At 32.4% G+C, this 15,468-nt stretch overlaps 5 protein-coding genes across 5 annotated transcripts; 4 read left to right on the top strand and 1 right to left on the bottom strand.

The window, feature by feature from the left end:
• Window positions 1–396: 396 nt before the first annotated feature.
• LOC105785961 (expansin-like A2) lies at window positions 397–1,853 on the bottom strand. Its single transcript, XM_012612174.2, has 5 exons — window positions 1,692–1,853; window positions 1,485–1,594; window positions 1,225–1,403; window positions 872–1,004; window positions 397–784 (listed from the first exon to the last, which is right to left on the bottom strand). Exons 1-5 carry the CDS (start codon window positions 1,801–1,803, stop codon window positions 539–541), a joined length of 780 nt encoding a protein of 259 aa, XP_012467628.1. The 5' UTR covers window positions 1,804–1,853; the 3' UTR covers window positions 397–538.
• A 7,221-nt stretch (window positions 1,854–9,074) lies between these two features.
• LOC105785963 (auxin-responsive protein SAUR68) lies at window positions 9,075–9,530 on the top strand. The gene has a single exon (XM_012612176.2). It carries the CDS (start codon window positions 9,075–9,077, stop codon window positions 9,528–9,530), a length of 456 nt encoding a protein of 151 aa, XP_012467630.1.
• Window positions 9,531–10,910: 1,380 nt separating this feature from the next.
• LOC105787053 (auxin-responsive protein SAUR68) lies at window positions 10,911–11,363 on the top strand. The gene has a single exon (XM_012613508.1). It carries the CDS (start codon window positions 10,911–10,913, stop codon window positions 11,361–11,363), a length of 453 nt encoding a protein of 150 aa, XP_012468962.1.
• Window positions 11,364–12,686: 1,323 nt separating this feature from the next.
• On the top strand, window positions 12,687–13,186 carry LOC105787052 (auxin-responsive protein SAUR64). The gene has a single exon (XM_012613507.2). It carries the CDS (start codon window positions 12,687–12,689, stop codon window positions 13,128–13,130), a length of 444 nt encoding a protein of 147 aa, XP_012468961.1. The 3' UTR covers window positions 13,131–13,186.
• A 1,150-nt stretch (window positions 13,187–14,336) lies between these two features.
• LOC105785962 (auxin-responsive protein SAUR68) lies at window positions 14,337–14,804 on the top strand. Its single transcript, XM_012612175.2, has one exon. It carries the CDS (start codon window positions 14,337–14,339, stop codon window positions 14,802–14,804), a length of 468 nt encoding a protein of 155 aa, XP_012467629.2.
• Window positions 14,805–15,468: the final 664 nt, after the last annotated feature.

Genomic DNA, 15,468 nt, shown 5'->3' with positions numbered 1-15,468 from the left:
CCAACATCCTCAAAAGTCAATTCAAAAAGAGTCACATCTCAATTTCTTAGATATTTATTAAAATATTCATTTTAACCAAAATAATTGAGGATAATAAAAACTATTTGGAGACTTAATTTAGTCAAATGTGATCATAATCGAGGGACCAGAACTGAAAATTAACCACTTGTCTTACAAGGTAAAAAAGTGGTGAACAAGGGGCTTCCTTGTATATATTGGTATTTATTTTGGTTTGGTATCCCATTTGAGCTTTTCCCGAAGAATTACAATGAGCCTAGTTTCTAAATTGTGGCCCAATAGAAGATTTAGCAAATTCTCATGCTACTGCCTGAACAACTACTTTTAGGCCCATATATGTGGCTTCAAAAAAAAAAAGTAGCATATGAACACCGTTGATTGTCTACGAGAATTTTATTATGACGGAAAAAATATTAGACTTGTTGAATTACAGAGACAAGGAAAATCTATCTATATATTCATTTTCTTTAATCTTCTAAAACTTTCAAATTCACTATATGTGTAATTGGCAACTAAGATCTCATCTCCAGTGGCTGTCATCACAAGGAGAGCAACCTTCTTTTGCAATGTCAGTGATTTGAACTCCAGAATCATAAATAACTCCAGTTTTCCACTCAGCTGGAAGCACACTTTTTGCCCAAATCCACTTCCCATCAAACCCTGATGTCACCACAAATCTGAATTGCAGGGCTCCATTTGGGACTCTGCTTGTGTCCCATACTGCCCCATGGTTCCTGCTCATGAAGTTCCAGTTTGCAGACCCAACCTGGAATGATATAAAGCTAATAGTTTTAGCCCACTTTTTCCTTTTTTCTTTTTAAAGTTTAAACACTCTTGGACTAAATAAACTAACCTGAGCTACATCCATGGCTACTACTTCAGTCTGACCACCCTGGTACATCAATTTAATTGCCAAGTAATTTGGTTTTTGGCTTGATTCTTCAACTCTAACAGCTAAGTTCTGGTTTTTGTATTCACAAGGTATCCTGTTTCACATAACCAAGGCTACAGTAGTTAGTTATAATATTGATGTGAATCAAAGTTAATAATTTACATAGGAAAAAGGGATGTAATAAAAAAATATATTGGAACGTTATAGGCATTAATGTGCCTGCTGGGCTGCTGCCCCATGGGTGACTCTGAGTTTTTTATGTGGTGGTTGTAACAAAACCATTAGATGAAGAAATGCTTTTAATTCATGTTTACCTTTTATATTCCACGTCGACAATCCCAAGTTTCAAAATGTCTCGGCCCATGCCTTTGTTAGCCATCGCCATGAATGCTCTGCTGCTAAGAACAAAGTCCGTTTCATTATTGTGATTGAGATCAGTTAGTGTGATCCTAGTCCCTTCACTGCTGCACAGAGTTGAATTCTTGCACCTTATCTGCCAAAATATGATGAAAAATCAAAACTCAAACTCCATCATAAGAAAAAAAGAAAGAAAAAAAAACTGAATTATACAAACCTGGAAGCAGGCACCACAACCGGCTCCATCTTTGTAAAGAGAAGAAACACCAGCAGCAAGGTGTCCACCACTTAAACCTAAAGCCAAGGAACCGTATCCACAAGCTCCCGCTGCAATATCAAACCCACAAAACAAAGGTCACCCACTAAAACAACTCTGGGTATTAATGAAATTGATAGGAAAAAAGGAAACAAATTGCGGCTAAACCTGAAAGAGCAGAGGCTTTGGAGAAATAAGCAGCCTTGGACTGGTGCAGGCAGCGATCACAAGCAGAAGCAGAAGAAAGGAGAAGGAATAAGACGCAAAGAAAGAGGGCCATTTGTGTGGAGTTGAGTTAGAGAGAAATGGAAGTGAGAAGCAAAGTGAGGGGCCATCAGTTTATTTATAGCAAGTGTTTTGTGTGTGGAGTGGAGTACAGGTCAGCATTAACATAAATGTTTGGATCGAGTTTTATGCCTTTTAGAGCAACCCTATTAGAATACTGTTTGCTATGTCTCAACAAGGCTTACACTGTAAGGAAAGCGACAGGCATTTGTCTAAAACGCGGAGAGACAAAACAAAAGGGGATAATGGACTTTGTCACCGACCCTTTTGCCTACGCCCTCACAGCTGTGACCGTAAGAAATGAGTGGAACCTTCAACAGAAGAGCTTTTCTTTTGACAGTGGGATTGATAGATTTGCTAGTGAAAGTTGGGTTAGGGGTGCAAAGTTTTGGCACTTTTAGGGGAACCTTCAACTCACTTTCCGTTCCCCATGTTTTTGCATTTTCAGATTTTGTCTTGATTAGTCTATTAAATCAAAATAAATAATTTCATGTTTATTTTAATAGGTTGCCACGTGTGCAAGTGAAACATAAAAATCTAATAAAAGATGGGAAGGATATAGATAGTTTAGTAAGTACGTACTACTAATTAGAAAGGAGAACTCTGGGATGGCAGTTGATCCACCCTTGAAATTTGGTGAGATTTGTTTCAATTATGGACCCAAAGAAACTATTAAGTGAAAAAGGAAAATGGATGAAGATGATAAAGATTGCTTGTTAATTAGTGGAAACATAAAGAACAAATTCTAAGCAAAGCATACTGCCAAAACTTGAACAGCTATGGTGGACTACAACCAAAAGAGAGCTTCTTTAGCTGTACAAATGATTATATGCAATTATATTTCTATTGATCTTTTTCAGAATCAACCTTCATTTTTTTTACACATTGTATTAATGTTATTTTTCCAATATAATTACAAGATCCTAAGTCATGTTTTTGAGTGTCATTTTTCTTTCTAAAAAGAATGAAATCAAAAACAACTTTGGGTAAATTCAGTGTCCCAAAATCCCCCCTGCGAGGATCATTGCTCACACTAGAAATTATGAGTTGGATCCACTCAGTACCTTTAACCGTCCATTAATCTCAAATTAAACGTAAAACTTTGGCATCATAAGTTGGGTCAATGGATTCCTAGGTGGACACCACTTGTAGAGCAGACAACAATATATGAATGCAAAAACTATCGGATCCAGCTGCCTGGAACTTGATGCTTCCTCTTTGTACCTTTTGGGTCAAAGTCAATCCAAAACTGTTCCTGCTTGCTCACACTTTCAATGCTCCTCTTAAATGTTTTGGCAATAGAAGCTGCGTTTAGCCGAAAGTTGTGCCTTTGGGTACTGACACAAACTTAAAAGCTCCTGAATTTGAATCTATGAGGGTGTACCTACATGTAAACAATTTCACGATATGACTCATATTCTATAAGCTAGATCGGGTCATGAAAGGTAACACAACTTAAAAACAAATAAAATCCTATAAATACTAAGAAAAAACAATTTCGGTTTATGTTCTTACCACATCATCCTTGTATAGCACTGTAAACTTATTTGACTAATTACGGCGGCGTCATGCAGTTCACTTCTACTGAAAGGAAAACAAGGAAAGTCATGGAACAGGCAAGAGCCAGTTCATGGCAAGATGCCTCATAAAATAGAAAATGAAGCGTAGAAGGTGGCATTTTTTGGTCCCATGTGGAGGAAATCGCTGACCCAACGATATCATATCAGCTGCCTAATTGCGTTATTATATATACTCTTCTCCTTTTCGTTTGTTGGTGATGACAAGATTTTTTATTTTTTGTACTTAATCAATAAATAAGCATAAAAAATATGATATGTCGACACCAATATCAAGTCTTCTACGATACTAAAATACATGCTGCAAGAGATAACATAATGATTATTGATGGTGCAATGACAAGTCAAAACACCTGTAAATATTTGTGTCCTTGACAGATACATGTTTAAGGACTTAAAATGTTTTATTCAATTCATCTCATCATTCAACTAGATAATAATTTAATTAAAAATATTTATTATTTAAAAATAATAAATATTATTATGAAAATGTTTTATATATATAATTTATAAAAAATTAAATAAAAGAAATCACAAATAATAGAAATTTTTTATACAATATTTAAAAATGAGAGATAGGGATAACACAGTTCAGTACACATGTCAAACAAATGTCTAACGAGCTTTAATTACCATTTCATTCTAGTTAAGACTACAAATAATAAAATTAGATCAAAATTCTCAAAGACTCAATTTTACCATTTCAACTAAAGCATTATATAAATATCATTTAATTTTTATAAATATATTTTAGGTGAAATTTTTAATCTGCATAATAATTGTGCCACAAAATTATTTAAATATAAATTTAATTAAGTTATTTAAATAAATTATTTTTATTAAATTATTTAAATTTAAATTTAATTAAACTTGCTAGTTTTTATTCATTTATTTAAATTTAAATGAGTTAAATATATAAAATAATAATTATTTTAGCTAAAATACAATATGTTAGTTTATAATTGATGAATAAAATTCATAATCTACATGCACGTATCGACCAAGTAATAAAGTGGCGAGAATATATCGTTCCCACGAATATCGAATTTTAAGGTGTTAAGTACCACCTATTTAAATTTATCTAATCCAACTCAAGAAAATAAATTATAACTACTACTAAAATTAAACTAAACAAATTACAAATATTTTATTAAACTAAAACAATGAAAAATTCAAGTTTCTCAATTAATTTTAAAGAATTAGAACTCTAACTTCATCTAATTTAGTTAATAAATTATCTTTCATTCAATTGTTCAATCTATATAATTTCTAGGCTTAAAGGTGTAAAAAGCCCTCAAATTTTTTCTTTTTTTGCACTCAATTAGGTATTTGAACTTTTAAAATGCATCAAAAGGGCCCTCAAACTTTTTTAAAGAAAACAATTAAGCTCCTTTTCTTTTTTTTTTGCACCCAATTGGGTACTTGAACTGTCTAAATGTATTAAAAAGGCCCTCAAACTGTTTCAAAAAAGTAATTAAGCCCCTACTTTTTTTTTTTGCACTCAATTAAGTACCTTAACAGTTGACTGTTAAAGTTAATTGCCCCTAATTTTTTTCAATTAAAGCCATCCAGTGTCACAACCACGGCGTGACATGTGGCAAAAAATTATAAAAAATAAAAATCAATAAAATTTATTAAATTATTAAATTTTAATAGAACTCTAAAATTTACAAAATTTACAAAAATCGTAAAAAATATAAAGAAGTGTAAAATTTTATAAAAATCATAAAAATATAATATATATAGTAATATAAAAAATTTATAAAATTTTATTAAATCGTAAGAAATTCATAGAAAATGTAAAGAAATATAAATTTTGTAAAAATTATAAAAACTATCGTACCAAAAGAAGATTTTATATTTTTTCTATAACTTTTATTGATTTTATTTTTTATCATTTTGTCACATGTCATGTCAGTATTCGACATATGATGGCTTTAACTAGAAAAATATTATGGGTCGTTAACTTTAATGGTCAATAGTTAAAGTTAATGGTTAAAGGAATTTTTATGCATTTTATAATTTTTATGATTTTATAAAATTTTCCGGTTTTTATATTTTTTACGATTTTATATATTTTTTATTAAAATTTAATAACTTTTATAACTTTTATTGATTTTTATTTTTATAATTTTTTGCCACATATCACGCCGTGGTTGCGACATAGGGTGACTCTAACTAAAAAAAATTAGCGGCAGTTAACTTTAGCGGTCAACTGTTAAAGAATTCAATTGAGTGCAAAAAAAAGGGTTTAATTGCTTTTTTTTGAAAAAGTCTGATGGCATTTTTGATGCATTTCAACAGTTCAAGTATTCAATTGAGTTAAAAAAAAAAGCAAGGGCTTATTTGCTTTTTTTGAAAAAAAATTGAGGGCAATTTTTATGCAATTTAAAGGTTCAAGTACCCAATTGAGTGTAAGAAAAAACAAGAGCTTAATTGCTTTTTTTTTATTTTTTATTTTTTATTTTTTAAGTTTGAGGGTGTTTTACACCATTAAGCCTAATTTCTAAATCAATATTCAATGGCATTAACTACTCTTTTGGTATCTAACTAAGTTAATCTCCCTTTCCCATAAGCTATATTTCTATGCTAGACAAATTGAGTGAAGTCACTAAGAACAAACCTATTGGGTTGATCAGGGCATCAGATATATTCCTATCTTAGTTGCAAATTAACTCGTTCATCGGCGCTGTTAAAGTTAATCCTAATTTATTCAATCTAGATTTAACCTTAATTTTCTCTTACAAAACAAATCAAGATTATCAAATTAATACAACTTGGTGGCTAGACAAGTAGATTAAATAAGCATAGAATTGAATAAATAATTAGTAAAGATCGAAATAATCGAAGAGGAAATAAATTAATTAACTAAGATATAAGATTTGTTATTGTTCCAAGAAAATATAATTTAGTTTATATTGAGTTGAGCAAATAACACAAAAAGAGATCCACAATAAATTTGCACCAATAAAAAGTAAAAAGAAATAATCTAGAAAGGAAAATAATTATAGTATTTATGTCGAGCACATTGGATCGTTTTTTCTTCATGTCTTTGAAAGCTTGAAGTTCCCTTTGGTGTGTGAGAGAGTTGTTCTTTATCATCTAAGTGATTTTTCTCTCTTTTCCTCTCTTTCTTCTCTTAAATCTTGACACCTTTGTTTTTAGAGTTTTTAATCGAGCCGCTCCATCGCACGCAAAAATTGTGGTGGAGCGGACTACTTGCTGCCAAAAGTTTTAAATTGAAGAGCATGCTCCACTTTTTACTCTATACTTCAAGTCTTTCATTCTTCATTTGAGACTTAAAATAGGAAAATGAAATAACAAGTAAACTCGAACTAATTCTAAAAATGATAAAAATCAAGTAAAATTCAAATAAAACATAATTAATTAAAAAACTATAAAATGCAATAAAAGTTAATCTAAATGCTAAAATTACGTCCTAAAGTATTATGAAAACTATGGTAAAATAATTCTAAATATTGGAGTTGTAAACAATTAATTCATTAAATTCTACAATTTTAGATTAACATTTTAGAATTAAAATTTGATAGAAGAAAGTTTTGGATATTTTCCAATTTATAAAGAAAAGATAGTAAATGTCAATCTTTAGTATTAAACTAAAATTAAAATGAACTATTATTACTAAAGATTGATAAGGTAATAGTTAATTTTATAATTACAATGGTAAAAATTACATCAAATATTAAAATAAATAAAATAAATTTTATATTCACAAATATCACTTTTAGGTTTTAGCATACTATTATAATCGTACTTTTAAGTTTTGATAGTTTTCCAGCTTACATGTGTTAGAATAATTCTAAACTAAAAACTTTAAATATTAATAAATAATTAAGAAAATTGTATTGACGTAGTAAAAAAATCAAAATTTTTAAAGAATGAAATTCAAATTTTCTTTTATTCATCAATCAAGAAAATATCCAATTTTTTTAAAGGAAAGATTTAAAGCTTAGATGTATTCATTTTGACGTAAATGTTAAAAATATGTTGATTTTTTACGCCACCTAACCCTTTTTTTCAAATCTGTTGATTGTGCATTTCGGCTTTTTTAGGTTGATTATCTTCACCAAACAGATTAAAATCTTTCATTGAATTCCGTAGTCTGGTACAAACATCGAGTCCAATCCAATACAAAGTACTTGTATCTTTGTATTGTATGCTTCTGCTTTCAAATTCACAACCCATGTAACGTAAGGCTTAGGTCAGCATAGGGAGCAGTTTTCTTCCTCCCAATCGACCTCACTTTCTAGCTTTAACATGTCTATCTGCAAAACATAAGGTAACCTACAAAGAAACTTACCAGAATGGCAACAAAGTGGCAGTCCCAGATTAACTAATGCCAAGAGAAGCTACTTCATCTTTGCACTCCTTACTGAACTTTTTGTATTTCACTTGCATTAATCCATCACTTGACAATATCCATATGTGATTGTTTTGTAACTGAAATGCAGTATAGTAGACAAAGAAGAAAAACTCCGGAAAAAAGAAAGGCCTAGAAACGAGTATAGCACCAATGCAGTTTACAACCATTAAAACAACAGGATATCCTATGTTAGTTTTTCTTGTCTGCATCATCTTCGGATTTATGTTCGATGCGGGTGACAGGTGTCTTCAATTTCTTTTAAACATTTTTTCCATGTATTTGGAGAGTCCTTAAAGGGTCATATCTATATTCCCATGTGTAAATATGTATCCGGCACGGATTTCGACCTGGGTACTTCAAAGAACAATGAAGAGTCGGAACATAACAGGGTGTAACCATCCCCTATAGGTAGGAGCTGACATAATCAAAGTAGAAGCCGAGAACCTTCCAGTTCTTTTTTTTTTCTTCTGTTGGTTCAAATGTCCTTTTGTTGTTTAGCATCTTCATCTAACTAACAACAATACTATATTGAATGTTCCACCGCAGCAAAGCACTTGGCCTTTGACCATTCATAGACTTCCAACAACTAATTAAATGCTAACTTTCCTAATTTCTTCAAGGATGTCGTTTAGATAAAGTCCCAAACTTAGCACACCTTGTTTTAGTCATCTCCAAGCTTCTTGTTTACATAGTTTTATACACATCAAGAGAAAACACAGTTTAATAAACCAAGTGATTTCGTTAAATTTGTAGAACATATGATTCGGTCTTGCTTATTACTTGTCAATTTACAGTGTCAAGGTATGCATTCCATACAATATTCATATGAAGATAAAAGAACTTAGTTAACTATTTGCTTTGGGTATCACTCCACATGTAAAGCACAAGATCTTAACCTTGTCTAGGACTTTAAGTTTGTTGTTTTAGCTGTTTAAGTAAATAGATAATTTCTAGGAACCAGCATAGGTGAAAGTAAGTTGGTTTTTTAACTGACATTAATAACAAATAAATGGGTTCTGGAGTTTGTATCTAAATACAAGACAGAAATTAAAAGGAGCTGGCCCAAGCCTTGTTAGTTGACAAACAAGTGAAATTTATGTCTTTTCAAATATTGATTCTGATTGGCATAACTATACCCTTTTTTCCTTAGATATTCACAGCTGAAGGAAAGCTACAAATAAAATGTTGTTTTTGTTGTCTCTGTGTCTATAAATATCACAACAACGGCTTCCTCTCCTCACCTTTAGAATTCTCACTTCAAACTTCTTGCTCTACCTCAACCTATTTCCTTGTCAGAAAGCAAGCATGCTTAGCACAAAGAAGCTCATCAGAATGGAAAGGAAATGGAGGAAGATGGCCGCCATTGGAAGGAAAACAATTACTTCAACAGGGAGTACTCGCCGAAAGGTGGCTGATGAAGATCATTCTAGTGAATCATCAGTTGGTGATAAGGGCCATTTTGTTGTCTACACAGCGGATAAGAAGCGTTTTGTGATTCCCTTGTCATATCTTAACAACAGTATTTTCCAGGAACTCTTCAAGATGTCTGAGGAGGAGTTTGGGTTGTCAAGCGATGGACCTATAACGTTCCCATGCGATTCTGTCATCATGAGTTACATAGTCTTGTTGGTACGACGAGGATTAGCGAAAGATTTGGAGAAAGCAGTCCTCAATTCAATTACTAGCAATAGCTTCTCGTCTTACAGTACATTCTTCCTCGAAGGACATGCTGAAAAACAGTTACCGGTCTGTGGGTTCTGAGCATATTAACCATGTAAAACGTCCTGCAATTTGCAACCCCAAAAGGAAGCAAAAGAAACTTGTAAATGATTACTAAACTGCTGTAGCATATGCCTTGTAGATGTTCCATTGTACAATGCTAACTTCATGAAATGCATTAGACTTTCTGATGATAACTAAAATGAGTTAATTTCTCATTGCAACCGCCTACAATCGACTATCACATGAATAGCTGAAAAATGCAATACATATAGAAGTAAGATATTAAAGCACTCTCAAGAGTTCACATTTTCAATAGGGATACTGTAACCTCAAATCTGTATTAAAACTTTTACTGGACATCTCTGATAATATATTTCCAGCATTAGTGACTGCAATTGGTAAAGAATGAAAAGTGGTAACCTTAAATTTGTCAAGAAATAAGCAATTGGATTGCAATGTACTAGCCAAAAAAGGAACATAGGCAAAAATAAAGTCTAATATGAATTACTGCAGTCTATCAACCTTGCCCAATAAGTAAACAATGTATCACGATGTAACCAACTCAGATAGTGACTGACCAAATCAGGTAGAAGCAGAGACCTTTTAATGCAACTTTTTTTCCTTTTTGTGTTGGTTCAACATCTACTTTTTTTGTTCAGTATCTTAATGTAACTAATAACTAAATAATAACATTCTTACATTAATACTGAAGTTCCAAATCTGGCACAACATGTTGTAGCCATCTGCAAGTTTCTTGTTTACATAGTTTTATCCTCTGGCTTTGGATCCACAACAAGACAAATCAGGTAGAAGCCGAGAACCCTTCAATGCTTTTTATTCTTTTTTTTATTGGTTCCACATATCCTTTTGTTTCTCAGTATCTTAATGTACGGATAACTAACAATAATAGTCTTACATTAATATTAAAGTTCCAAAACTAGCACAACTTCTTGTAGTCATCTGCAAGTTTCTTGTTTACATAGTTTTATCAGGTCGCTTTGGATCCAAAACAAGACAAAATTTACTACACCATGTGATTTCGTTAAGTTTGTTAACCATATGATTCAGTTTTTCCTCGTCAATTTACAGCATCAAAGCATGAATTCCGTACTAATGCAGTATTCTATAGCACATGAGACATTTCATTATCTTCCAAATTTCTTTCTTGGAATTCCCTAATTGGTGTTAACTAACATTGAAAGAATCTGCACCAAAGTTGTAAACATAGATTTTGATACTAGCAATTACATGCTTCAGCTTTGGAATTACCAACAAAAGTAGTCAAGGAGTTTTTGTTCCTCTTGTATAAATAGCAGACTTACTACCTTCCCTGATTAGTACTAGCAATTACATACAAATCGACCTCCTTTTTGTTCTTTTTTTCCTAGATTTTCATCTGCAACACAAATGGAAGCAAGCATGATTACCTCAAAGAAGCTTATGAGAATGACAAGAAAGTGGCAGAAGATGGCATCCATTGGAAGGAAAAGAATTGCTTCAACAAGGCCTACTAGAAAGATGGCTGCTGCTAATCATTCTAATAAATCATCCATAGTTGATAAAGGCTGTTTTTCTATCTACACAATGGATAAGAAACGTTTTGTGATTCCCTTGGCGTTTCTCAGCAATAGCGTTTTTCGTGAACTGTTTAACATGTCTGAAGAGGAGTTTGGACTGCCAAGTGATGGGCCTATAACATTGCCATGTGATTCAGTTGTCATGAATTACATTGTCTCCATTGTGAAACGAGGATTAGCAAAGGATTTGGAGAAAGCAGTGCTCAATTTCATTACTACTTATAGTTGTTCATTGGACACTTATGCCGATCAAGGACATGCAGATCAACAATCAGTACTTGTTTGTGGATTCTAAGTGAACTGGCTTTGAAACATGTAAAAAGATTCCGGTATATAATAGAGCAAATACCATCATCTCTTTCTAGGTATATATTATTCAAAGCAACATATTGTATTATACCAAAAGATATTTCCTTGTAAATCCTACCAACTTTGTAAAATGTAATAAACATCATTTTTTTCCCCTTGATGAACATGCAACTCTTGCAAAATATAGTGTGTTGTTGTTCAAAAAAAAAACTCTTGCAACATATCAGGAAGTTAACTTCCATTTGATCTTTGATGCAATTGAAAAAGCAGCTTCTGTTCTAAAATGATATCCATATATCTTGCAACGTTACATGATATGTTTCTAGCATCATTAATTACACTGTAATCTTTTGAAGTTAATATGATCTTATCTCAGCTAATGATATTGTTATACACATGGATGGCTAATGTAAAGGTTCATTGTTATCCATGTTTATTACTTCGAGACCAATACAGGTAAAATGTTCCCTTTTCCAGATATTTCAAGCCAAACTTCTGGCTGCCGTGAAATATCTTCCTCTGTTATCCTCACCATTTTCTTTTAAATTCATAATTGATAATCTGAAAATATTTAAGCGAATTGCAGTTCGTCGTCACTATCTTTTATGACAAGCAAGAAGCAGGTAAACTGGCCATATTTTTTTTTCAAGAAACAGAATTTCAACGGAGACAGCAAATCCAGGTTCTTGTTATAAATCTCCTTGGCTCCTCTTATGCCTTTGTCTTTTAGCATTCATATGGAGATTGAAAAAGGAAAAACTTATTTAACAGTTTGCATTGGTTATCACTCCACGTGTAAATCACTAGATGTTAACCTTGTCTAGGACCCAAGTTTGTTGTTTTAGCTGTTTTCATCACTTCTTTCCAAGTAAATAGATTTTTTCTACAAACTAGCAGTGAAACTAAGTTGGTTTTTTAACTAACTTTAAATCTGGATCTAATATAGATCTAGCCTTGTTTAGAATCTTTTTGTTTATATGTATTTTAGTGGTTATGAGAGAGGAATATGACCTTTCGGTACTTGTACACCTGCTATGTCTTTAAAGTACAAGACAGAAATTAGGAGGAGGAGCTCAAACCTAGTTACTTGTCAACCAAGTGAAAAATATGTCTCCGAGAACATCAATTCCAAGAGAAATAATTATACCCTTTTTCTTAGATATTCACAGTGGAATGAAAGGGACAAATAAAGTTGTTTTTGTTTATGCCATCTATAAATATCACAACAATGACTTCCCCTCCTCACCATTAGAATTCCCGTTTCAAACTTCTTGCTCTACCTCATTTATTTCTTAGTCAGAAAGCAATCATGGTTAGCACAAAGGAGCTCATCAAAATGGCTAGGAAGTGGAACAAGATAGTTGCCATTGGAAGGAAAAGAATTACTTCACCAAGGAGTAATAACCCAATGATGGCTAATGCAGATAACTCTAATAAATCTTCAGTTGTTGGTAAAGGCTATTTTGTTGCCTACACGATGGATAAGAAGCGTTTTTTGATTCCTTTGGCATTTCTCAACAACAGTATTTTCCAGGCACTCCTCAAGATGTCGGAAGAGGAGTTCGGGCTGTCGAGCAATCGGCCTTTAACATTCCTGTGCGATTCTGTCATAATGAGTTACATAGTGTTGTTGGTACGACGAGGATTAGCTAAAGATTTGGAGAAAGCAGTGGTCAATTCTATTACTAGCAATAGCTGCTCATCGTGCAGTACATACTACTGTCATGGGGCTACAACGAACTGCGGCCCATGACACTTCCATGAAGGACATGCTGAAAAAGAATCGCTTGTTTGCGGGTTCGGAGCATATTTACCATGGAAAAAATATGCAATCTGCAACCCCAAAAGGAAAGAAAAGAAATTTGTAAATGATTATTAAACATCTGTATTATATGCCCCAAAGAGGGTTCGTTGTAAAATGCTAACTTCATGAAACAGTTGCCCTTTTTGATAACTAAAATGAGTTTATTTCTCATGGTTACCATCTACCATCTACTACTACCAAATGCAAATACATATGAAAGTAAAATATTAAAGCACTTTCAAGATTTCACATTTTTCATAGGAATCCAGTAACCTCACATCTGTATTAACCATTAAACTTCTACTAGACACCTCTGGATAATATATTTCCGGCATTAGTGACTGCAATTGGCAAAGAATGAAATTTGGTAAGCATAAAATTGTGACATCATTTATCAGAAAGGAGCAATTGAATAGCAATGCACTGGCCAGAAAAGGACAACAGGTAAAAGAATGTCTAATATGAAGTATTGCAGTCCATCAACCATGCTTAGTAAGTAACAGTACATCCACCATGTAACCAACTCGGATAGGAATTGGAGAAATCTGTAGAAGCAAAGAACCTTTCAAGGAATTTTTTTCTTGTTCTGTTGGTTCCACCTGTCCTTTCGTTGTTCGGCATCTTAACATAACTAATAACTAACTAGTATCAGTCTTACAGTAATATTAAATTTCTAAATCCAGCATAACTTCTTCTTTTAGTCATCTGCAGGTTTTCTTGTTTACATAGTTTTGTTCACAGGCTTTGGATCCACAACAAGACAATGTTTAGTACACCATGTGATGTCGTTTAGTTTGTTAAACATATGATTCATTTTTTTTATTACTTGTCAATTTACAGCAACAAGACTAATACAATATTCTATAGCACATAAGAAATTTCATTTCACTCTTGCAATTCCCTAATTTGTGTTAACTAACGATGAAAGAATCTCTAGAAACGTGTAAACATGCATTCCAATACTAGAAATTACATGCTTCATCTTTGAAATTACCAATAGAAGCAAGGCCAGCAGTTCAAGGAACATTTGTTCCTCCTGTATAAATAGCAGGCTAATTTCCTTCCTTCATTAGTACTAGAAACTATAAAAGAACCAACCTTCTTTTTCCTTTTCTTTTTCTAAGATTTTAGGCCGCAACACAAATGGAAACAAGCATGATTACCTCAAAGAATCTTATCAGAATGACAAGAAAGTGGCAGAAGATAGCATCCATTGGAAGTAAAAGAATCGCTTCAACAAGAACCAGTAAAATATATATTGATGCTGCAAAACATTCTAATGAATCATCAGTAGTTGATAAAGGCTGCTTTGCTATCTATACAATAGATAAGAGATGTTTTGTGATTCCCTTGGCATTTCTCAGCAACAGCAGTTTTCTTGAACTCTTCAAGATGTCTGAAGAGGAGTTTGGACTGCCAGGTGATGGGCCTATAAAGTTGCCATGTGATTCAGTCGTCATGAACTACATTGTCTCCATTGTGAAACGAGGATTAGCTAAGGATATGGAGAAAGCAGTGCTCAATTCCATTCCTACTTACCGCTGCTCGTCAGATGTTTATTTCAATCAAGTAGATGCAGATCAACAGTCACTTTGTCATGGATTCCAAGTAAATTGGCTTTGAATCTTGTAAATGATTTTCTATGTCAAAACATCTCTTTCTAGGTGTAAATTATTCAAAATATCATAGTGTACTAACAAAAGATGTTTCCTTACAAAATGATCCCGACCAAAAGATGTTTCATTTTCAGTTATTGCCGGTCTCTTTTCACCTATTTCATTCTCAAAAAGTCAACTTCCGTTTGCTTTATGATGCACTGAAAATATCTAGTCTTGTTCTTGTCTACGATTTTTAATTTTTGGGTGTTTTTATTTTCACTTCATTCCAAGTGAATCGGTCATCTCTTGAAAGCAGAACAAATGAAAGTCTAACATTGGTAAACAAAGTAAATGCACGTAACACCTGCTGTGTCCTTAAACTACGATACAAATTAAGAGGAGAGAAGCTCCTCAAGGTGTTGATATTATGCTTAATTTATATAATTTTGTTATGTATTTTAATTATTTTTGGATATAAATTCTGTTGATTTTGATACATTATTGGTAATTTTTTATATAAGTATAATATTATTTAATGCGTTGGAAAACAAGTTTAAATTGTGGATTAAAGTGGACATTAAAACTATTTTAATAATTACTTTTATTTCTTTAAATTTTAATTACGGATTGGATTTACCTTGAAAGACAAAAAAAAATCATATAATCTATTATTATTATATAGGGAAACG

The sequence above is a fragment of the Gossypium raimondii genome, chromosome 1, assembly GCF_025698545.1.
Source record: "Gossypium raimondii isolate GPD5lz chromosome 1, ASM2569854v1, whole genome shotgun sequence".
Taxonomy (NCBI): Eukaryota; Viridiplantae; Streptophyta; class Magnoliopsida; order Malvales; family Malvaceae; genus Gossypium; species Gossypium raimondii.
The sequence above is the reverse complement of the archived record's forward strand: the minus strand, read 5'-3'. Positions and strand labels throughout refer to the sequence as shown.

Bases quoted from the DNA above. Each gene is read 5' to 3' on its own strand.
- LOC105787052 (XM_012613507.2), top strand. From the start codon at position 12,687: ATGGTTAGCACAAAGGAGCTCATCAAAATGGCTAGGAAGTGGAACAAG.
- LOC105785961 (XM_012612174.2), bottom strand. From the start codon at position 1,803: ATGGCCCTCTTTCTTTGCGTCTTATTCCTTCTCCTTTCTTCTGCTTCT. The intron at 1,595-1,691 runs GTTTAGCCGCAA...TTGATATTGCAG, and splicing joins CAAAGCCTCTGCTCTTTCAG to CGGGAGCTTGTGGATACGGT. The intron at 1,005-1,224 runs GTAAACATGAAT...TATGTGAAACAG, and splicing joins GTCGACGTGGAATATAAAAG to GATACCTTGTGAATACAAAA.
- LOC105785963 (XM_012612176.2), top strand. From the start codon at position 9,075: ATGCTTAGCACAAAGAAGCTCATCAGAATGGAAAGGAAATGGAGGAAG.
- LOC105785962 (XM_012612175.2), top strand. From the start codon at position 14,337: ATGATTACCTCAAAGAATCTTATCAGAATGACAAGAAAGTGGCAGAAG.
- LOC105787053 (XM_012613508.1), top strand. From the start codon at position 10,911: ATGATTACCTCAAAGAAGCTTATGAGAATGACAAGAAAGTGGCAGAAG.